Here is a 22,854-nt window from a genome sequence, read left to right as displayed (position 1 = left end):
TCATCTTCACCGGGGAATGTTACGTGTCCCGTACACCATGTCTTGCTCGTACAAGTATATACTTGTACAAGTATACTTCCGTATATCATGTCTTTTCAATAAAGTAGCAGATATGTGTTCACAGTCGTGATATGAAAACATTTACATTGCCATTTCATTGTGGGTCAAGTCAAGTTGTACATAATGAAACGAGATACCTACAGTAAACATTTTATTTATATTTACACATAATCAATCACATTTGGATCTGACCCCCGCCCCCATTGGCAACTATAAATGTCAAGAATGCTGCACTGAAACCTGTTTCTACTAGGAGGACAGTGGTGATTATTTAGGCAGTTACAGGACTTCTTAACCAGATGGCTATAATCTCATGTCAGTAAACAGAAAATATGATCCGGGCACTGCGGTGGCAATCATAAAATCTATGGTGGCAGTGGCATTGCAAGGCTAATGGATCTCAATCCAGCTAATTGAACAGCTCCTCCTTGAGCCTGTGGTAGCGCCCCCTCCTGGCCATGAGTTGTTCGTGCGTGCCCTCCTCCACCACGGCTCCGTCCTCCATGAAGACAATGTGGTCGGCCTTCTCCACTGTAGCCAGCCTGTGGGCCACCACCAGCACCGTCTGGCCCGCAGAACCAGCCAGAACATTCTGCACCTGAGACAGAGTAGAAAAAAATTCATTGATCATTTACACAGTATACAAGATACAGCGTAATTAAATGCATTAGGGCAGCAACTCCTCAACAGTGCAACAATCAACAATAATAATAATAGAAAAATTAACAATCTTATGGCCTGCGGGTAGAAACTGCTCTGAAACCTGTTGATACTGGTCTGGATACACCGGTATTGCCGCTACAGAGTAACAGTGTTGTTGACGATGTTATTGTTGCTATAACCTTTAAATTAATTCAAACGCTTTACAAAAAAAGTGTGTATGTATGTGTTGTATGTGTATGTATATGTTCTGATCATTTATGTGGTTAGCCAGACCATGTGCAGTTGGTCTACTCTAAAACCGAGGTCTGGATTGTGAATTATGATTAGAACACTGAATGTGGGGCGCTCAGTGGCGTAGCACACTAAGGCGCATACCACATTATCGCAAGGTCCCTGGTTCGATTCCGACCCTCGACATATCCTGCATGTCATCCCTCCTCTCTCTCACCCATCCTTCCTGTCAATCTATACTGTCTCTGTCCCAATAAAGCAGAAATACCCTAAAATATATTGAAGAAAAAAAGAACAGTGAATGTGATTGTGCAGTAAAGTTGTGGTTACCGCATGCTGTGTGTTGATGTCCAGGCAGTTGGTGGCCTCATCCAGGATGAGGACCTGAGGCTCTCTGGCCAGAGCTCTGGCGATGGCGATACACTGCTTCTGTCCTGCAGCCAGCTGCCCTCCACACTCCCCGACATCTGACACACACACACACACACACACACACACACACACACACACACACACACACACACACACACACACACACACAGACAGACAGACACACACACAGACACACACACACACACACACAGACACACACACACACACACACACAGACACACGTGATGTTAGTGCTAGCTAGTTAGTGCCAGCAACATTATAGGTTAACAATTAAGCATGATCCCAGACTGAAGGGCATCTTCAATGGAGATTTTCCATTGGAAGTGTGATTTAGTCCAGGACTAGGCTTAATCTGGGTCTGGGAATCTTCCCCATAGGCCCATAACTCAACAGAACACACAGATGACCCCTCCTGCAAGTATCATTGTGACACTTACATTTAAGCTTTGTTAGAGTCTTTGTGACAGCCGCCCACAACTGAGTGTTTGTCAATGAGAGGTTGTCATGAATATGCGCCAATGGGAACAAAGGGTGACAACAGCGACTCCGTACCTGTGTCGTAACCTTCCTCCAGCCCACATATGAAGTCATGGGCGCTGGCCTTCCTCGCTGCCTCCTTCACCCTCTCCAGGGAACATCCCCTCAGGCCGTATTCTATGTTGTGCCTCACCGAGCCGGAGAACAGGACAGGGTCCTGGGACACCAGAGCCATCTGGCCACAGGGCACAGGGCACAGTGAAGGGAGGGGAAGGGTGTTTGGTTTGAAAACAACCGTATATGGTGTCGGGCAACCGTAGCACTATGTCACTTATTGTCTTGTCCTACCTCATTGGACTACTGCGTATTGTATTGTTTGTATTATTTGTATTGTATGCTGCATTGTCAAGTTTTTACTTTTACTTGACAACGCATATTTACAAGAATTTTACTCCCTGCACTCGTGTATGAGACGTAACAAATAAACTTGAACTTGAACGTGAATAATATATGCCATTTAGCTGACGCTTTTATGGGCAGTCACAATGCTAGAAAGCACATGAATGGATGGAGGTGGTAATTAGTGTATAAATACACCTGGCTTATCTAAGGTTTACCTGGTATGGTTGGATTCTGGCAAGAGACACTAGGTGGTGAGGGAGCGCTACGGTGTGTTTACCGTACCTTCTGGTGCAGGTAGTGGTGCTGGTAGCAGTGCAGGGGCTGTCCATCCAGCAGGACCCGGCCCTCCTGTGGCTCATAGAACCGCTCCAGCAGGGAGACGCAGGAACTCTTCCCACCACCAGAGGGCCCAACCAGTGCTGTCATCTTCCCTGGACGCAGCTCTAGAGTCACAGACTGTCACAGAGACAAATACAGATCTACATTTAACACAGGTACAAGTGAGCAGGGCAAAGATGAACTACTTACAAGTGGACAACAGACATAGGTATAGTTCAATACGGTATAAACAGAATTATTCACAACCGGAAACAACACGATACTGGAACAGGGCTCAAATGAAGACATAACAGGTAGGGCCCATAATAATGCCATCAATGAAACCCAATATCAATATCAATGATCATTCAGTGATCAATATCAACAATGACAAGTTGTTTATGTTGTCCAGCACACTGATACAGCCATGAGAGAACGTAGAGTACCAGTCAAAAGTTGGGACACACCTTGCCAAGAGCAAAAGGTGGCTACTTTGAAGAATCTAAAACATAAAACCTATTCTGGTTTGTTTAACACTTTTTTGTTTACTACATCATTCCATGTGTGTTCCTTCATAGTTTAGATGTCTTCAATATTAATCTACAATGCAGAAAATAATAATAATAAATAAATAATATAATATAATATAATAAATAATAATAAAAAATAAAGAAAAACCATTGAATGAGAAGGTGTGTCCAAACTTCTGATTGGTGCTGTACGGTATGACTGAATGTTTACCTTTAGTGCTGGCGTATCAGGGCGTGAGGGGTAGGAGAAGGTGACGTCATGGAGAGCCAGTCTCCCCTCCAGCCTATCAGGAGCCAGCTGTCCAGACTCTTCCTGCTGCGGCTTCCTGTCCAGAAGCGTAAACACCTTGGCAGCTGCCCCCACTGTGTTCAGCATGTCGCCAAAAATATACACAAGACTCTGAAAACAGAGAAATTAAAAAAATAATAATAAAACAAAACAAAACAAAAAAATATATATATTCCAGTGGTGTCAGATATACGAACATGTGACATACGAACATACAAACAGTCCCCTCCCCGATTTCATTGTGGGGGACACCTAACTAACTAACTAACTAACCAACTAACTACATGTAACAAACTAAGTAACTAATTATAACTATGTGCTGGCTTGCTTCCCGCTTACTCTCATGTTGGTGACCATGTCCTTCTGGTAGAGCACAAAGGCCAGCAGACTGCCCACACTCAGCTGGCCTGAGGAGATGAGGCGCCGACCCTGGAGCAACATGGCCACCTTTAAACCCACTGTCACCATCTGAGGAGGGAGGGAGGGAGGGAGGGAGACCCAGAGAGACCCAGAGAGACCCAGTGAGACCCAGAGAGACCCAGAGAGACCCAGAGAGACCCAGTGTTATCATATGAGCAGACAGAGAAAGGTTAGAGACTGAGGCAGCGGTTGAATACAGTGACATAGAGACAGGTGACACATTGTCTCTACAGTGAATGAAAACAGAGAGAGAGTTTCACTGTCAGCCATTGAATAGGTTTTACAATATCTTTTATACAGATTTTACATTAATCAAAATCGAATAAACTACACTATTAACGGACTCACAACTGGCTACAGAAATAGTGTACCCAATCGCTCTCTGGAACAAAAGTCGGGGCCCATTGATATGGACAGAGGTTCCAACATGTCTGCAAAGTGACGAGAGCCTGAGGGGGTCCTCTCTTACCCTCCGTACAAGCAGGAAGACTGCACTGAAGATGCCTTTACGTCTCTGGATGTTGTTAATCTGTTCCAGAGCTTGCTTGTATCTCTGCAGCTCCCTCTCCTCGCCTCCGAAGCTGCGTACCGTCCTCATCGCCCCTATGGACTGTGACGCCAGCTCCTTGGCCTGGGCCTGGCAGTCCTGCAACTGACTCTTCAGGTCCTGGGTAGAAATAGCACAATACAATCAACATGCAATCAATCTACGCTGTAACTTGTTGATAGTGGCATATGTTATGCTGGGAGTTCAGAGAGTGTAGGTGGTTATTACAGATAGCAATAACTTTTTCTGCAATGACACCATAGGTGTCTAGATAATCCTCTCTACTTGGCTAGGTGTTAGAGTGTTCTATCTACCTGTCTGTAGATGTTCGAGTGTTCTATCTAACCTGTCTGTAGGTGTTCTAGTGTTGTCTATCTTCCTGTCTATAGGTGTTAGTGTTCTATCTACCTGTCTGTAGGTGTTAGTGTTCTATCTGCCTGTCTCTTGGTGTTCTAGGTGTAAGAGTGTTCTATCTACCTGTCCGTAGGTGTTGTAGGTGTTCTGCAGCAGGGCATTGAGGGGCATCTCTACACAGGTGAGTAGAGTGAGCTCCCAGGACAGACCCATCATCAACACCAGCATGCCCACCGTCTTCACCAGGCTACGCACCAAGACGTTGGCATTTAGGGCCACCGAGCGGCCCATCTTATCAACATCAGAGTCCAGGCGCGACGTCAGGCTTCCTAGTGGGGGGAGATCTATAAGTTTGGGTGTCCAAAAATGCATGTACTGTGTCTGGAAATGGTTGGATATCAGCCCCTGCTTAAAAGACTTGCGAAAATGTTTTTTATTTGGATCACAGTTAAGCAGTCGGTAAGCAGACATGTCAATATGTCTTGCTAGTGTATTGTGATATCACACCGTCTCACCTGGCTTGTTCTCCTCAAAGAAAGGGATGTCCTGCTGCACCAGGTTGTAGAACAACATGTGTCTCATCCTCGTGTTGAGTCTGGACAGACTGACCTTGAACATGCCCCCTCGCAGACCGGAACACAGAGAGCTGGCAGGGAGGAGAGGAGAGGACCACAGAAAAAGTAGAACACATCATTACAGTACTGCTGACCTTTCTGTGTGTTAGTACAGTGTCACTAATGGATCAAACCTTTTCAACAAAGACGAGAGAAAGACAAGAGAAAGACAGGCCAACCCTACTGTACCTTCCCAAAGACAGGACGCCCAAGCCTCCGATGGCGTACGTAAAGCTGTTCTGCTGGTACTGTCCACTCAGCATATCAATCACCTTCCCCTGGTAATAAGGGATAAATGTCTCACCTGCAAACACACGGACCACGTGTTAGACTTCTAAACAGGAAACATCTACAGACTGATCTACTGTAGGGTTAGAAAACGGTATTATCCGAAATGAGGAAGTTGTGCAGCAAATGTAGCAAAGTAAATTCCAATTTAAATTGTTCAACTGTCGATAAAAAAAACAAAAACTGAGCTTGATTGGGGTGATTCTAGTGGTTCTTCCCTCATACTGATCCATACTCACAGATGACCCCTAGGCTGAGAAAGAGGAAGGCAGCAGCCAGATGAAGGGTGTCTGGTCGACAGTATCTCCCCACCCTCATCAACAACGCCCAAGCCTCCTTCTTCTTCTCCTTCCCCTGGTTCCCTCTCGCTCCTACATTGTCAGGAAACCCAGTTTCCCAGGCCAGGCAGGCAATGGTGGAGGAGAAGAGGGCCAAGACTCCCATGCCAGGGTCATGGACCAGACCCAGGTCGTCTAGGGAGGAGGTCTCCCTGGGTACCATGACCGCCCGTCCACTCTCAAACACCGGAGGCAGGAGGCAGAGCACCGCTACCCATCGTTGCAACACCGGCAGGGGCTTGCCGTCGGTGAGTGCCAGGGAGAGGCAGTGGAGCAAGGCCCACCTTAGGGCGCTGAACGCCCACAACCCGACCAGTCCTCCACTGCTGGAGCACCCCAGCAGCAGCAGCACAGCCCACAGTGCCACCCAGAGAGCTGTGTCATAGAGAAGGACCCAGCCATAGGTTTTTATTCCTGCCATTGTCAATCACAGACTTGTGACGTGTTTATCCTGGAAAGAAACGAGAGAGACAGAGTCAATAATATAGGTAGAGCTCCGTAGCTCTGGCCTTCTGTTAGATTGGTTCGGTTGACGTGCGTGCACGACGGTGCACAAGCACGGTGTGGCCATATACAAAGCCAAATAAGCACCATAGCCATAACAACACACAAAACACATGACATGCAGCATAAGCTAGCCGAGTACAGTGTGGATAATCTACAACGAGTATACCTGGATACTGTATACATGGAGACAGTGTTTTAGTAGCATTTAGGTTGACCTAATGGGCTAACGACCAACGTCAATGACCGAGTGTCGCAACTCTTATGCAGGCTACGCTTGTAAAAACAAAAATAATATTATAATTCCGAAAGTACATACATATTCCTACGATATAATCTTGTCTTGCAGTCAAGCGATCACGAAGCACCAGATTGCGTTTTACTTTCACTTTCATGCAGCAGTAGAAACATTTTACTTTCACTTTCAGAGCCAGAGATAATATTGAGACGTGGTCTGTGCCAATAAGATAATCATTGAGATAATCATTGACATCTGAATTAGAAATATTAATTAACTTCTGGTTTGTCAGATGTAATGTCTTCCGCGTTTTCTGTACGACGACTTTGTGAAGACTCGACATCATCAAACACTTGCTACATCCACCACCAGATGGCGGCATTCTTCTTTGACACAATGAAGCTGAAGTTCCAGACACTCCACTCGCGAATAATCACATCCCAGTGGTTACATGCATTTCACGCCATATACATTGACAAGGGGATAGCTATAGAACAAAGACAAATGTTTTTTTTTAAATACATTTATTATTATAATTTCCATAATTTTGGTATATAAATAATGCATTCATATGAAAAAAGATTTCATCATCTGGCCCCAGCACAAAAAAACAAATAGCCCTTACTATGAAAATACTCCGTTAAAGGAGCCATACGTCACCACTTTTACAACATATCTGCATATGTTAAAGATATACATTATAGAAGTCATAATATATTATATGTATGTATAATCGATTGTTCAATACCCGGATCATTCCTGAAATACTATAAGATCATTAATTTCTAATACGACTTTCGGTTCCTTCAGTCACAGCTCAACGAAAAGGTAAAAGTCGCCCAGGTGATTGTACTATACACACATTCTCAGTCACCAGGTAGTTACCTACTGGTTGTTGTGCAATGTTCTTACACATTGGACATACTGACAATTAATAAGCAGAATCATTAACAAATAGTTGAAAAAAAAAAAAAAGCTTTCTTGACATGAATTCTGTGATATTGATACAATCAATTATATCAGTCAGTCTGATATATAGAGATTGGTACAGTGCTCATCATTCAGTCGAAGTCTCTTTAAAAGTGTAATACACATATAAATTCTTTGATATAATCCTATAATTAAATCTTTCATTTGATTGGTTGTCTGTACAAAGCACCCATATGTTTCGAACAGTCCGCTCCGCCAATCCCAAGAGTGACTGGGATTCCTATGGATTCTTTGGCGGGTGCGAACTGACAGTAGTTGGACGGTTGCGAGGGTGAGGGGGGGAAAGGCACTTAGGATGGGATGAGAGCATATGAGAGAGAGAGAGAGAGAGCTGCATTTGCATTTGAACACAGTACAATATTACTTTGCTTGAATATATAACAGTGTAGGCCTAGAGCATACCGTAATAACAAGAATGTCATCTCTTTTTCATATTTTTAGGCCATTTCTGCTTTATTGGGATAGAGACAGTAGCGATCGACATGCAAGATAGGTCGAGGGTCGGAATCGAACCAGGAACCTTGCGATTACGTGGTAAGCGCATAACTGTACTACGCCATTAAACGCCCCGAATGTCATCTCGAAGAACATCTCTGATGATCTCAATTAATCCGCACCCATACCCCATGTGATGAAATACTGAACCCCTTTACACTCATCAACCAATCGCTCAAGAGGACAGACGAGGTTTGTGTCGATGGTGAATGGTTCTGAATATGGCTTAATGGAGTGGGTGATTGAGAACATAGCTACACCTCTAATTTAAGATCAGCAGCACATGGTATTCAGCGATGTCGCGGAGGCTAAACACATGTAAAAGCCTTTTATACACCTTTTATTCTGGTGAATTGCGTTGACCCACCTTTTCACAAAAAATAACCGGATTCTAACGCTAGCATTTACGCTCAGTCACTTTCTCACCTCTTCATTCTACCACTGCATCCCTGATGATATACAGCACAGTGCAACCTCATTGTCATCTGATACAGTACACATCTGTGTTCGGTGTGTGTATTTTAACAGTGACAACAAGAGCCATATATACAGTATCTATATGACTGTGTTGACAGTCTGTTGCTTTTCACACACTGTCCCAGTATATATATGTGTGTGTGTGTGTGTGTGTGTGTGTGTGGTTGTCCAGTGCCAGTGTGTTGCTGTTCACAAGCTGGTGATGTCCATCGTCCCAGTATCTGAGGTCTTCTCATTGTCTCCCTCTGTTGGCACAGTGCTGTACTGACACTGAGGGGGGACATCAACACCCAGGGACGGCTTTGGTGGGTCGACCGGAGATGTGGACGACTGCTGTGTCTTTGGCACTGCCCCTGCGGCGGCGTCCCTCTTGCCCAGCCAATAAAATGACAGCATGAGATACAGGCCAGATGAGGCAACTATGGCGCTGCAGACGAGGAAGACGTAGAAGTACTGCCCCGTATGGTCTATCAGGATTCCTACAACAACAACAACAACAACAACAACAACAACAACAAACCAGGGACAGAGTGTTAGGAGAGCTCGAGTCAAGCCGGGCATGGCACAAGCAATTACAGCAGTTTAATTAAAGTAATAATAACATTTTAATTTAACAAACAATGACACATTACCACTGTGGTGCTGTGAAACACAGCCAAGCAAGTACACAGTCAGACATTACCTGACACATGAGCTGGTAGGGCACTGAAATGTGAGTCTCCAACCCCGCCCACCCCTTTTCAAATACCACTAATACCTACCCCTAGTCGACTGGGAACCCAAACCCCCACCATCAATCTGTGTGTTACTTATTGTTAGAGAGAGAGAGAGAGAGAGAGAGAGAGAGAGAGAGAGAGAGAGAGAGATCTGAGGGGGTTTCAGTTTTCATTGGACACATGACTGATTGTGTGTTCATCGAATCCAAGCAACAAGATATGCTGCTTCAACTCTGACTATAGCCTCGGGTGAGCAGTTAACTGTAGCTAAGGGTTTTCTTGCCAAACATACAAACAAAACCTTGCTGCTAGCTATGCTACAGCACTCCCCATACACACAGACCCAAACACACACCCACAGATCCACACACCCACACACCCACACACCCACACACCCACACACCCACAGACCCACACACCCACACACCCACACACCCACACACCCACACACCCACACACCCACAAACCCACAGACCCACACACCCACACACCCACACACCCACAGGTCCCTGTATGTATAGTACCTGCAAGTGGGGGGCCGAGGAGCAGCGTGACACTCTCCATAATCGCCAACAGCCCCAGTGCTGAGGGGAAGCGACTCATCTCCACCGTGTCCATCAACACGGTGAACATCAGCGACCCGACCACGCTCATGGACAGGCCGTACACCACCACATAGGCCAGCAGCACGGGGAAGCCCGGCCCGATGCAACAGATGCTGTTACTCAGCCCGTTCACCAGCAGCGCCGCCGAAAACACGTAGATGTGGCGACCTTTGAACCAGGGCAGGCTGAAGAGCACGCCGACGGGAGGCCGCACCACGATGTTGACCACGCCCAGGATGGAGAGGAGGAGGGCGGCTCGGCCCTGGCTCATGCCGTGGTCTGTGGCGTAGGGCACCAGGAAGATCAGTGGCACCACGAAGCCCAGCATCATCCAGGTGATGCCCATGGTGTAGATCCGGTAATGGAGGTTACTGAAGAACAGGTCGAAGGCCATGTGTTTCCGCAGGGCGGCGACCAGACCAGTCCACAACGACCTCATCCTCCCCTTCAGGCGTTTCTCCTCAGATATCTGGGACAGGCTTGGGACGGGCTGGGGGGGTCCGTGGTTCATCAGTGGCTGCCCAGCAACCCCTCCCCCCTTCCTCCTGGGGGGTCCCAGGGGTCTCATCACCGCCCCACACACGCAGCAGTTGAAGAGGATGGCCCCCAGCACCAGGAAGCTGCCCCGCCAGCCCAACTCCGTGTGGAGGTAGTTCCCCAGGAGGGGCAGGGTACACAGGCCCAGGGCGGTGCCCGTGGAAGACATGGCGTTGGCGAAGGCACGCCGACGCACAAAATAGTGGCCGAGGATCGTCACCGCGGGCTGGAAGCTGAAGCAGAAGCCCAGGCCTGTCAGCGGGCAAGATTGGCAAGCAGTTATTTTAGTATTTTTTTGTTCTGTACTATATACACGTGCTAAATGGCAGACATTCATATTACATTACATACAAGTATTCAAGTATAGTTCAGTGATCGTGATTTGATATTTCAATAAATCACTACAGGTGTTAGCTAATTAGATTGAGGGAAGGGCAAAAAGAGTCATTCCGTTTTTTTCCTTCTTCGTCATCAGGTGTAAAGGTAAAAGTGTCCTCCCACACCCCTGAGAAAAGATGCAAGTCACCATGAAAAAGGCATAGGCCTACAACTGAGAGCAGAGCTAGCTGTCTGTCTGTCTGTCTGTCTGTCTATCTGTCTCTGAGAGGCCAGGCGAGGCCCAGGCCACTGACCTGTGATAACCCCGGCGGTGATGTACAGCTCAGTGATGGTGTTGGTGAAAGCGCTGACCGCCATTCCAAACCCACTCAGGACTCCGCCCAACATCACCGTCGCCCGGCAACCAAATCTCTCCACCAACACACTGCAGAATGGGCCTACGGGAGCAACGCTACAGTGTTAGTTTAGTTAAACACACACATTGAGCCATAAATGGTTCGGTACATAGAAACTTACTACCAAGGGCATTTCCCTAATCCAACCATTACATCACACACCATTACAATTACATGTCCATTTTACCAAACAGATTGTTGTACTTCATGTAAACACTGTGAACACTGTACAATATGAACACTGTATATACCTTCACACACATGCACACATTAAAGCCTGTGTGAATGAGTGTGTGCATGTACAGTGCATGTACAGTACAGGCAAGTCAACTCTTGCTTGCGGTGGACTCAAATTTAGCACACCCCAACTGCTACTAAGCAAAAGGAGAAGCTCAACGCTGAGTGACGTCCCACCCTCCTATTCTAGCCGCCCCTGTTGTAAGCAATTAGTGCGGAATGTGTGCCAAACCCAACTTTCAAAACAGGTAATGCCTCCGTGTGTGTGTCAGTCCCAAAGTGGGGCACCAAATGGAACTTCAGCGCTACATGCTGAAATGGATACAGCAGGTAGATGACATGTGCAGCACACACCTTTTTTGAGACAGTTAAGAAAGAGGCCAACAAGCAAAGATAACGCCCCCTCTCCTCCTAACACGCACACACACACACACACACACACACTCAGTGCAGTGGGCATTTGGGCGTATGTGTGCAGTGGGTGCTTACAGACGCATATGGGCTCATACAGTGCAGTGGGCGTATTGCAACCTCATAGTGACTGGTCATAACAGGTGCACACACAGACACACACACAGACACACACACACACACACACACCACACACCACACTTTTCCAGATGTTAAGGCTTGAAGCCCAAAGAAAGCACAGCCCCCCCCCCCGACTGTTAGTGATCCCAGAGGAAGGCAGCTCCTGCAGCGCTCCACAGCCTTACTGTGTGTAAGGGTGAGACATCCTGTCAATTCTCCCTGATCAAAGAAACAGGAGGTTGTGTTGACTCTCATATACCATTTCCATGTGTTTATGTGTGTGGTGTGTATGTATGTAAGGAATGTATGTATGTATGTATGTATGTATGTATGTGTGTGTGTGTGTGTGTATGTATGTATGTATGTATGTGTGTGTGTGTGTGTGTATGTATGTGTGTGTGTGTGTATGTATGTATGTATGTATGTATGTATATGTATGTATGTATGTATGTATGTATGTATGTATATGTATGTATATGTTTGTGTGTGTGCGCGTTGTTATGACCAGTCACTATGTTATGACCAGTCACTATGACCAGCTATGACCAGTCATGACCAGTCACTGTTATGACCAGTCACTATGAGGCAACACACCGACTGCACTGCGCCTGTAAGCACCCATTGCACAGGTACGCCCTTATGCCCACTGCACTGTACGCCAAAGCAGCGCACAACACACGAGTCCTGTCAACCATTTGTCGTCCGGTTCAAGAGGTACCAAACAAAAGACGAGGACAGAGACGTGTCTCTCACACCGTGCAAACACTGGGCTGTAGTAAATCAATACTAGGCATCATCAAACACTGGGCTGTAGTAAATCAATACTAGGCATCATCAATGTTTGATGAAAGCATTCCTGGTTGGAGTGCACACACACGCGCGCACACACGCACGCACGTGCGCACACACACACGTCATGTGGCACTTAAGCACATCTCAAAAGCTCTTTGTTCCATCGTTCCATCCTTCCATCCCTAGGCTGAGTGGGTTAGAAGCTCCGCAGTAGAAGAGTTAAAGGAAGGAAGTGTCTGACACAGACACAGACACAGACACAGACACAGACACAGACACAGACACAGACACAGACACAGATTGACTGTGGCTCGAGCACTGGACTAAATCACCCTTTCAATGGAAAATCTCCACTGATGATGCTTTTTAGTCTAGGACTGGGCTTAATCTGTGTCCAGGAAACCAGCCCATAAAGTTGTATTGTATTGCATTGCATTACATTGTATTGTATTGTATTGTATTCTGTACCTCCGGCATGAAGCACTGACGTCATGATAGAAGGCACCCAGGAGGTCTCGCTGTTGCTCGCCTGGAAGTCCGTCTGCAGGTCGTTGTAGAAGATGCCCATGCAGGAGGGGAAGGCTAACGTCAGGGCTAGCACCAGGATGGTAGCCACCAGCACCACCCAGCCCCAACCCCCATCAGGCGCAGTCACAGCCCCATCCACGGGCACCGGCGCCTTGGGTTCATGGCAGCCCTTCTCCGCCTCTTCAGAGTCAAACTCCGGGGGATGCCTGGCCCTCTGGTCCATGCTGGGGGAGTTAGAGGCCTTGTTGTTCTCTGTCTGGGGGCTGTCGCCGCCTCCTCCTCCCCCCCCCTTGTTGGTTCCGTTCCTCCCATTCATCTTCTGGTGATGAGACGCCTCTCAGGCAATGCCCCTGTAGTAGCTTGCCGGGATGGACAGCACCAAATATTATCCATATCACCAAGTATTCCCTCACCAATGAGCACGCCTGTGACTGATTAAACAAACACAAGCAGATTGGACGTTCGGCTGTACTGTAATGCGTTTCTTTGGTCTATGAAAACATGAGACCAACCACAGTTTTCAAAGCCTTTCTAGGGCCTCAATGCATCACTATAACGGAACAATTGTAAAGGTGTGAATAAGAAGGACAGCTGAAGACACCCTTGAAGCCAACACTGACCCACCCACTCAAATGTATGTGTTGCTATTTCCAATCCTGTTCTGGGTCTTGTTTATACAAAGTTTATTTGCTTGTTGTTTGTCGTAAATGTCCAGTAAATAGTTCTGTCTGTTTTGTTTTATTCCGTTTTATTTTTGTATTTATAAGTGTTTCTTGTCTTGTGCTGCTACCTGTCTTGTGTATCCTTGTTTGCTATAATCAATGTGCTGCTTTGTGCTGTTTGATTGAACTGACATGTTTTAAATATGTTTAAACACCTGCCAGGGGGCTACAGTTGTTAATTAGCCATCTGGCTAAAACTGGCACATTTACAGAAATGTCGATTAATGTGCATTGTCCCTGTAAAATGAATAATAATACAGTAAATATAGTAAATAATACAGTAAATTAAAGCAAAGTGAACCTCTTGGTGGTCTATGTAATTCTGTGTAATTATGCATGCATGAAGGGCAGGGTTCCCCGATTGTTTACTGGTCCTGCTCAAAAGAGGGGGGAGGGAGCTGGAATGTCTTATGAAACTTACATGAGTTTGAGAAAGTCTGAGCAGCTGAATGAATGCCCTACTGTGCAGAACATATTCCTATGAACATTTCTGTTCCTAATCTTTAGGTCGGCGCCAGTCTGTGCGTATCCGAAGACGTTTATATGTTTAAACATTTTATGAATTATCATCATTAGCTCACAAGCATTTATGAAGGAATGAGGTGAATCCTGCTGTCAATCAACTCAGATTTTTCTCAGTCGTTTGGGTGGTCGTGTGTCAATCTCCGCATCACACCGCTTCAATAAAGCGCTCAAACTAGTTGTAATTGCACCCAATCCAGTTTATAGCCTTCACATATATTGTCAAACTTAACTGTCCCCTAATACTCTACCCACGTGGCAACTATCCCTTTTGATACTTATAACCTAATTGTAGGAGAATCACGCCTTTGTCAATAGCCAGTAAACCAATCCTAACTCGTACCGGTTGATTTGAATTGACTTGGTAAAGTCTAGAATCTAGATTACAACACAATGTGATTTCCTAATCGAGCACGTATAGCCTACAGTAGCCTCCTGTTGTCGGACTACGCATTTCGTTCAATGTAGATATAGCAGAGATTAGCTACATCATCTCCTTGAATGGGGTGTTCCCACTTGCGTAAAAACACTACATAGCAATTTCGTTGATGCTCAAATGAATGCAAAATAATGCAAAACAATACATTTTTGGTCTCTCAACGTCACAGCCTATTGCATCTCAACAATACCAACAGAAGACTGATATAGGAAGCAGGAAACTTGAGGTACACAGCCTATCCTGACAAACCATTCATAACGCGCAATAGTCTCACCTTTTACGCGTAATTACTGACGGCCATTGCTCCACTTCGTCCATTTCCACAGTACCCTACCGACATAAACAAGCAGCTGGCTTGGAGCAACGAGATCATGTTCGCCTCATCGGTGGGTGGAGACAGGACGCGAGAGAGTGCTCGCTGGTGCGGTGCGGTGCGGTGCTGTGACTGTCACCGTGTCGGTGATGATCGGTAAATGCGAACAATCCCATTTCTGGACATTGCACGCCCTGGCATTTGGCAATACTGTCAGCTATGTCCTGTGTGTATTAAGCACACAAATATGCTATGACAAGAAATCAGGACAATTTAAATATAGGCCTAAGGGCGATGAGACAGCAATGGAAGCGTCAGTGCCTATGAGTGGGATGGAGGATTAATGATTAATAATCATCTCGATAGGCCGACCGAGTACCGTGAGCAGCATCCTATTCACCAAGCATTTCATACTTAGGAATGGGTCATTCGGATTTACCCTGCTTTACGAGCTGTAAGTCAATATGAAGTTGAGGTATGAGTATGAGAAAGTCCTGTGATGGTTTTCTGTCCAAAAGACAATTCATGTCCTATAACATTTAATCCCAATCTAACATTACTAATTCAAGCCGACAGACACGGTTCATGATTAAAGACCATAGAGAGATTGACAGAAGAGAGACACACACACACACACACACAGTTTAAAACACAGAGACACATTTTATGATTAAAAACCAGACTGGATTTTGTTAAAAGTGTTACATTTAAAGAAACTGCATTGGTAGCCAAAATTCCCAAAATATAAAATAAATAAAAAATAAAATGACTATCGGACAAAACGTATTTTTCAGCTTCCAAACAGTTCTCCACAGTCTCCATTGACAATATTCACATTTGACATCAATACTGTTGATAAATTAACACACTCAAAAGAACTGTTAATAGTTGACATTTTCAGTACGTCTAAATGTGTGTACAAGTGTGTATGTATAGAAACGCATGCAGGTGTTTACGACAGATAAACTATGGCAGAATGAGCCAGGATTCAATTAATCCTCTTTGTTTTGTGTGTGAGAGTGTGTGGAACTGTGGGTTGAGTAAATGCTAAATCCAAGGTAGGGCTCTGCAGTCTTGTCCAGTTTTCATTCAACAACAATAAAGAGAGGATTGTGTTGTTAATTTTGTTAATGTCGACTTTAAACTAGTATTATTATTTTTATTTTTTTACCTATATTGTTAAATTGTCATGACAAGATAGTTTACAAAAACAACATACAAACCAACAAAACATAGTGATTAGAGAATACTTCTAGTTGCAGACCCAGCTGTTCCACACAAGAAATCTACAGCTACCACACAGCCATGTCCCCCCTGCTTTCCAACCATGCATCCTACAGTACATGTAGTATACAAGTATACACTTTGCACTAACACAGAGGTCAGACAGATTCCAGTACACAACACCATAATCTCTAGTACAATGCATGCTCTCATGTTTTCACGTGCCCAAACAAGAGGTTTTTCTATATATATATATGTATTTCTTTTTTTTGCAGATTTGTTAAAATTGCACATATGTGAACAGTGCAGGTGACAAAAGAAATGTGTTTTTGTTTGTATCAGAGTACAAAGTTATAATTCAAATCTCAAGTAATCCAGCCCGCAGGGATAGATTGATTAAGGGTTTAGGTAAAAGAAAGGCCATAGGAGAAATTTGGATTCACAATGGTGAGAGTTAAGTGCTTTAAAAGTTAATTAATTACATCTAAAAGTGAAATCAACAATACAAGGCATTAGTTGCCTTAAACATGCAATTCAAGAGAGAAAGCCAAATAAAAGTTAGTTATATTCAGTTTCACGTTTTTTCCAAAACAAAAGTGCACTGCTGGCTTTAACTAAGGTAAAATCAAGGGAACTGCTTTGTCTACGTCTGTCATAAGTCTCTCTGCTTCTTTTGCGGTTGGTTGCAGTGTAAATCCGACAACACAACTTGAATCTGCACATTTCACTCAAAGCAGAAGAATGCAGACAAACAAGAAAATACCCAGGAGCTAACGTATACAGCACAGGGTTCAACAAGGAGCGTGTCTGTCTCCTCCTGGAGGCATTTCTCTTTCACTTAAAAACAAATAAAAACGGGGAAACACCCGAGGACCGACCAACACGGGAACCTCAATGTCTCATCGCTGTTTTTCTTTTTTTTTTTAACCAGATATTCGAGGATGCCTCAGGACACAAGCCCTGTGACGGAGGGGGCGAACAACTGTGAACAACACAGGTCAAAGGCACAACACTGGACAAGGACAAAGGGAAAGAGTGCTCCCTGGGAACAGGGGACTATGAAAAGGCCCAGAGTAAGACAGAGAGAGAGAGAGAGAGAGAGCGATAGAAAAACAAATTGCCTCTCAGACGAGAGTCAGTCACGCATTCTCAAGCAGCGCACAGTCTTGTCTGTGTGCTTCCGTCTTGGTATAGTAGAATTGCACAACACACACTCAAAGAGGAAAAATCAACGTCACACACCAACATACACACACCGGAGCTCTAGAAGCCTGACGAAACAGTCAGGGGAGTGTGACAACGGCACATGTTTTTTGTTTAGTTTTTTTTTTCTCCATCAAAAGCATTATTTTTCTTGTTCATGCTGATATAACATAATTGCATAAAATAATCGTTATACACAGGAAAGGTGTATAGAGTATGCAACGCCAGTGGAATAAAAAGGATGTGATCTATTACCGTAAATCACCTAAAGGACACTCCTTAGCTCTTGTTGGGGCACAGTTCGACAAGTCTGGCAAGGTGAAGTTCAACTTTTCAGAAGTCACACGAATGGGGTAATAACAGGATCGACCTTGGACAGCTGATATGTGTTTTAGAAGAGATGTATACCCCACACAAGCTAGTACCCATCACAGTTGGCACAGAAAGATGTACAGTAACAGTGAGAAACAAAGCAGTATTCCCTCCCTTTTTTCCTCCTCCTACATTACAGTATAACTCAAAAAGCTGAAGTCAAATCCCATGTTGCATCTTCAATATATGCAAAGTTCCCGTGGGTACATATCAATTCCAGAGCATGAATTTGATGTGCACATTTTAACATGCACTAGAATTGATATAGAGTACATCCATGTACAGTACTGCAGTATGCAGAGCAACACTGTTAACTGAACATACACCTGGGTGCGTAACAGAGGCAACAGGACAGGGAATTGAAATTGGCATGAAAATGAAACAAGGGCTCCGTTGCAATTCTCTACCATCGTCTCTGAAGTGTGAACTAGTTCACTTCAGAGTGGACTAGTGCACACTTGGGGGGGAGAGGGGGAGAGAACTGTACTGCAGCCAAGGCCAGGGAGAGAAGAGCTTTGAGGCAGCGTACAGATGGCCAAAGGTCCACTGTAGTGGACACACTAGTTACCATAGTTACCATCTCAAATAAATAGCTTTTATAATAACCTGTCTCTCTTCTTTTTTTTTTTTTATCTCTGATTACAATTTTAAGATATGCAAGAGAACCCAAAAATATTTCTAAAAGAGGAAAAGAAAATACTCAGATGTTTGAGTTTGAAGTTTGTCGCTTAAAAACTAAACCGGGACGCTTATCATTTCAGTCGTTGGAGAGAAAAAAAAAAAGCAGAGGCACTGCATACACAAACACACACCTTTGTCGTTGGGAGAAAGAAACAGGAGAATCAGTAGAGGATTGATATTTCCCCCCTCCAAAAATGGAATACAATTACTCACCATAATACACAAATATATGACAACTATGATACAGAAATCAATAATTACATCATTTGCATTCAATTTTTCATATAATTTCGTTGTACATATATATAGATTTACTGTATATTCCTCACATGCCTGACAATTGTACACGTGTGTAGTCGTAGTCTTTTGAGCCATGTGTTTTCTTCTGTACTGAAATATCCTCAGTTAGTAGTACGGCTGCGGAAAGAAAAGTGCCCTTCCCATGAACAGGCTCAGAACCAAGCCCACAAGAAATGATGTCATGACACTGTGTGATGATGTCAGCGCTGATGAGCCGAGGTGGGTGGGGCTTCTGTAAGACCAGGGTCAGTCATGTCTCTCCCCAATATATCCCCAGGCCTTATCAGGCAGACATTGCAGTTGTGAGAGCAGAACTAACTGCACCACAAGATGTCCCAAAGAAGAGAGACATTGCAGAGGTGGTCCCGTCCAGGCACTCTCCAGAAGCCTCTCCGTGGTTGCGGCTGTAGCACCCCTGTGCCTCGACCCCCTCGGAGGTCATGACGGGAGGTCATAGAGGAGGATGGGAATGGGCACTGTTGCTGGGATACTGTACACTCACCCCATAGGTGGGTTTAGAGAGTTGTGGGAGGGGCTGGGCAGTGGGCACAGTTTCCTGCATTCTTTTATGTCCTTTAAGAGTCCTGAGGAGAAAAATCATAGTTTTCTGCCGAGTCGATGTAGCCAGAAAGACAAGGGAAAAGGGTTCTGTTGTTAACTGGGTGATCACCGGAGTCAGGATGAGGATGATGATGATGATATTGATGATGATGATGATGATGATGACGATTTAGCTCTGTTTGGATGTAGTATGGGCAACATGGGCCTGTGATAAGGGTCAAAACCATCTTATGACAACAGTTATTATAATTAATAATAATAATCTGTTGTAATCTCTTTAAATTCCTCCAAAATGTTCATGACTGTAACTGAGATTAAAAAAAATAAATGGTGATGCTTCATGAGGGTTATGTTGCAGCACTATAGGGGAGAGGGGAGGGTGGGGTGGGGGACCCCCACTCTGGAAAGGCACACCAGAGGGGGGGGGTGAGGGTGAAGGCAGGGGGTAGTTGGGGGGTGAAAGGGGAGAACTAATTGACCATGGTGGAAGTGAGGTGGTTCAGAGGACAGACTGGAGGGAGATGTGTCATGTGGGGCTGAGAAGTGTTCACTCAGGCCTGGAGGGGGGGTGGGTTGGGGTTGCTTCTTTACATCCGGGAACCTCTCTCTTGAAGTATCTGCAGGTGTAGTAGGGGGGTGGGGTGGGAGAGACAAAGCCTGCATTAGAGCCATCACCAGCAGAAATACACTACTCATGATAATACCGCCTTTCAATTAAGGGAAGACGTTATTTTCAACACAGTTTTTTCATCCCCTCACGAAATGAGAAGTGACAGACTTAGGATTGGTTTAGGAAACGGCTAAGAGAGAAACTTGAGTGGGAATCTAACAAACGTGTCGCATACAGTATTCTCTCCTCTCTTCTCTCTGAATGGCTGAACTCACCTTGGCCTTCTCAGTGGGCTCGATGACAATGCCGTTCGTAGAGTTGTTGAGCTCCCGGGAAACCACACACAGGAACTCAGCCTGGTCCTCGTTGCCATAGTTATAGGAGGAGCCAATGCTTATGAGCTGTGAGTCGAGACAGGAAGGAATGGGTGAGGGGAACGGCGTTAGTTCATTGGACAATTATTATTTATTTTTTTCCGAATTCAATAGAACATGTTGAGCCAATGGAAATAGGGATAGGATATTGCCATCAATGACTTTGCAGATTCAATGGTCATGTATAAAAAGAAGGACCAAGCCCACCTGCTCAAACTTCCAGCCGTCAGACATGGTTGAGACCATCTGAGTCAGCTCCTCCTCCTGGCACTGCAGCACCCGGTAGACATGCTTCACTGGGCCCTGGGAGACGCAACACAAACACACACTCTTTATAACGACAGTACAGTAAAGGCCACTGTGCCTACATACCCGTACACACACAGACACACACATTTACCAGTACACATAAGGTTACCCGGTAAGTGTTTTGAAGAGTGAAGTGCTTGACTGCCTGTGTCAGTACACACATACATACAAACACACACCACACACGCGCACACACACACGTCAACATACAGTACACATCTACTTTACTCAGACACCATCAGTCCCATTTTAGAGTTTTGTTTAGCATTTTCAAGGACTCCATTCGATAATCCATCACAGCCTATGGCCCAATAACCCGTCCCAGCTTATGGCCCTTCGCAGACGTCCTACGTACCTGAGAAGTCCTGTTCTCGTTGTCCCGTATCCTCTCCTTGACCAGCCTCACTAGTGATGCAATGTTGTAGAACTCCGCCTCCTCAAGGACACCTGAGACCCAGACAATGTTTAGGTCACACCACAATAACAGGGGGAGGGGCCTGTTATAACCTACATATCCCAGATATGCTCATCCTGTAGTAGCATACTTCTGTCCACTGCATCCTGTTGCCCCTAATTAGACGATGTGTGAGTGTGTGTGTGTGTGTGTGTGTGTGTGTGTGTGTGTGTGTGTGATGGATGCTATTCTCCTAAAATGTTTAGGCCAACGTCTGCAATATTCTGGCAGTCTTACCTTCCTCTGCCAAGTTCTTGTCCATGATCAATTTTCCATGCCGCAGGTAATTCAGGATGGGGCCGAAGTATGTAGGGTCCCTGTCAATCAGGTAAGCTCCTGTCTCATCCTGAGAGAATGACAAGGGAGAACTTCATATCAGTGGTGCTACAACAGGAGGGCCGCAGTTTTCAACTGTTTTTTTAAAGATGAATCCAAGTGCCTCCTGGTGTTTTGATGATATCACTCTCAGGCAGCTCATCACTTTAATGAGATCTCATACTGAATCGATGATGTTGTACAGCATGAACACAATGCATTATGAATGTCGCGTTGATGATATAGGACCACATCATGATGAAAATACATGATGGCAACAGAACATCACATTACCTTGTCAGAGTCCAAATCGGGATCGTCTTGACATAATCGGTACAAGAACGATTTAGGATCCCTACATAGTGTTTGTTTTGTTGTAACGAAATACGTTCCACCAACATTGAGGCGAACCCAGCGGGACCCTGGCTTCTCTCCTGGATCTGACGGGGAACTGGGGTTGCTCTTCATCGGGAACCCAAACACTGCTCTGCTCGTACTCGACACCCCGGGACTTGTGGGCATGCCACTCCGCGGCGGAATCATGAGAGTGGGCGAAGCCAACCGAACCGAGCCTCGGACATCACGGTGTTCGGTCTGTTCTATAGTGCTAGTACTACTCGGCTCCACAACGTGCAATTCAGCCATATTTTCTTTGTCAAAAACAACCACACTATTACACTGCAGGGTAACGATAATTCTTACCGATTTGTAAACACAACAGGGCTCTTTTTCTCGACAAGGTGGCTGACATTAGGGCGTTGCTACACACATTCGATCACTGCTACGTCTAGCCCTACCGAGTAAGACATGCATTTACCTAACATCAAGCATACTACATTAGCCACATCGCCTACAATCTTTTCCCTAAAACAAATTGGTCATTCTTGTTTATTCAAACGTTAATCAGAGGAGAAGGCAATTCTTCCGGGTTGTAACGTGATTACTGTTTACTTCCGTGGACCGTTATGTCATTCTATTCCAAAATAAGAGCTCCTTCACCAAACATAATGAATGTAGTTCTCCTTAAGCAATGTAAATGGAAACACATTTTTCCGTATCGGAAATAATGATGACAACATGCTCTCAGGTCGTTTCTGTAACAGGATATATTTACAGTGGCACATTAGTTAAAACAAAAACCTTTATT

At 45.1% G+C, this 22,854-nt stretch overlaps 3 protein-coding genes across 5 annotated transcripts; all 3 read right to left on the bottom strand.

Annotated features, from left to right (window-relative positions):
* Positions 1 to 198: 198 nt before the first annotated feature.
* tap2t (transporter associated with antigen processing, subunit type t, teleost specific) lies at positions 199 to 6,985 on the bottom strand. Its single transcript, XM_083687827.1, has 12 exons — positions 6,748 to 6,985; positions 5,826 to 6,375; positions 5,488 to 5,602; positions 5,200 to 5,330; positions 4,808 to 5,013; positions 4,253 to 4,450; positions 3,703 to 3,831; positions 3,286 to 3,474; positions 2,509 to 2,682; positions 1,900 to 2,059; positions 1,285 to 1,421; positions 199 to 658 (listed from the first exon to the last, which is right to left on the bottom strand). The coding sequence occupies exons 2-12, from the start codon at positions 6,343 to 6,345 to the stop codon at positions 470 to 472; spliced, it is 2,148 nt and encodes a 715-aa protein (XP_083543953.1). The 5' UTR covers positions 6,346 to 6,375; positions 6,748 to 6,985; the 3' UTR covers positions 199 to 469.
* A 198-nt stretch (positions 6,986 to 7,183) lies between these two features.
* On the bottom strand, positions 7,184 to 15,380 carry slc16a5a (solute carrier family 16 member 5a). 3 transcript variants are annotated; one of them, XM_083687833.1, is made up of 5 exons: positions 15,266 to 15,380; positions 13,249 to 13,739; positions 11,119 to 11,262; positions 9,869 to 10,738; positions 7,184 to 9,107 (listed from the first exon to the last, which is right to left on the bottom strand). In XM_083687833.1, the coding sequence occupies exons 2-5, from the start codon at positions 13,622 to 13,624 to the stop codon at positions 8,818 to 8,820; spliced, it is 1,680 nt and encodes a 559-aa protein (XP_083543959.1). In that variant the 5' UTR covers positions 13,625 to 13,739; positions 15,266 to 15,380; the 3' UTR covers positions 7,184 to 8,817. The 3 variants fall into 3 exon arrangements, with proteins under 3 accessions (XP_083543959.1, XP_083543961.1, XP_083543960.1); XM_083687835.1 differs by lacking the exon at positions 11,119 to 11,262; XM_083687834.1 differs by lacking the exon at positions 15,266 to 15,380 and having other exon boundaries at positions 13,249 to 13,940.
* Positions 15,381 to 18,718: 3,338 nt separating this feature from the next.
* Positions 18,719 to 22,609, bottom strand: kctd2 (potassium channel tetramerization domain containing 2). Its single transcript, XM_083687845.1, has 6 exons — positions 22,002 to 22,609; positions 21,630 to 21,738; positions 21,294 to 21,385; positions 20,837 to 20,932; positions 20,531 to 20,656; positions 18,719 to 20,262 (listed from the first exon to the last, which is right to left on the bottom strand). Exons 1-6 carry the CDS (start codon positions 22,350 to 22,352, stop codon positions 20,233 to 20,235), a joined length of 804 nt encoding a protein of 267 aa, XP_083543971.1. The 5' UTR covers positions 22,353 to 22,609; the 3' UTR covers positions 18,719 to 20,232.
* Positions 22,610 to 22,854: the final 245 nt, after the last annotated feature.

The sequence above is a fragment of the Argentina silus genome (assembly GCF_951799395.1).
Source record: "Argentina silus genome assembly, chromosome: 16".
NCBI lineage: Eukaryota > Metazoa > Chordata > Actinopteri > Argentiniformes > Argentinidae > Argentina > Argentina silus.
The sequence above is the reverse complement of the archived record's forward strand: the minus strand, read 5'-3'. Positions and strand labels throughout refer to the sequence as shown.

Coding starts and splice junctions, on each gene's coding strand:
- tap2t (XM_083687827.1), bottom strand. CDS start 6,345: ATGGCAGGAATAAAAACCTATGGCTGGGTCCTTCTCTATGACACAGCT. Junction 2,060..2,508: donor ACCACTACCTGCACCAGAAG/GTACGGTAAACA, acceptor CCCTGTGGCCAG/ATGGCTCTGGTGTCCCAGGA. Junction 659..1,284: donor ACATCAACACACAGCATGCG/GTAACCACAACT, acceptor ACTCTGTCTCAG/GTGCAGAATGTTCTGGCTGG.
- slc16a5a (XM_083687833.1), bottom strand. CDS start 13,624: ATGAATGGGAGGAACGGAACCAACAAGGGGGGGGGAGGAGGAGGCGGC. Junction 11,263..13,248: donor GTCAGTGCTTCATGCCGGAG/GTACAGAATACA, acceptor TTGCTCCCGTAG/GCCCATTCTGCAGTGTGTTG. Junction 9,108..9,868: donor CCTCGGCCCCCCACTTGCAG/GTACTATACATA, acceptor TTGTTGTTGTAG/GAATCCTGATAGACCATACG.
- kctd2 (XM_083687845.1), bottom strand. CDS start 22,352: ATGGCTGAATTGCACGTTGTGGAGCCGAGTAGTACTAGCACTATAGAA. Junction 20,933..21,293: donor ACGAGAACAGGACTTCTCAG/GTACGTAGGACG, acceptor TGCGTCTCCCAG/GGCCCAGTGAAGCATGTCTA. Junction 20,657..20,836: donor ACGGCTGGAAGTTTGAGCAG/GTGGGCTTGGTC, acceptor CTCGACTCACAG/CTCATAAGCATTGGCTCCTC.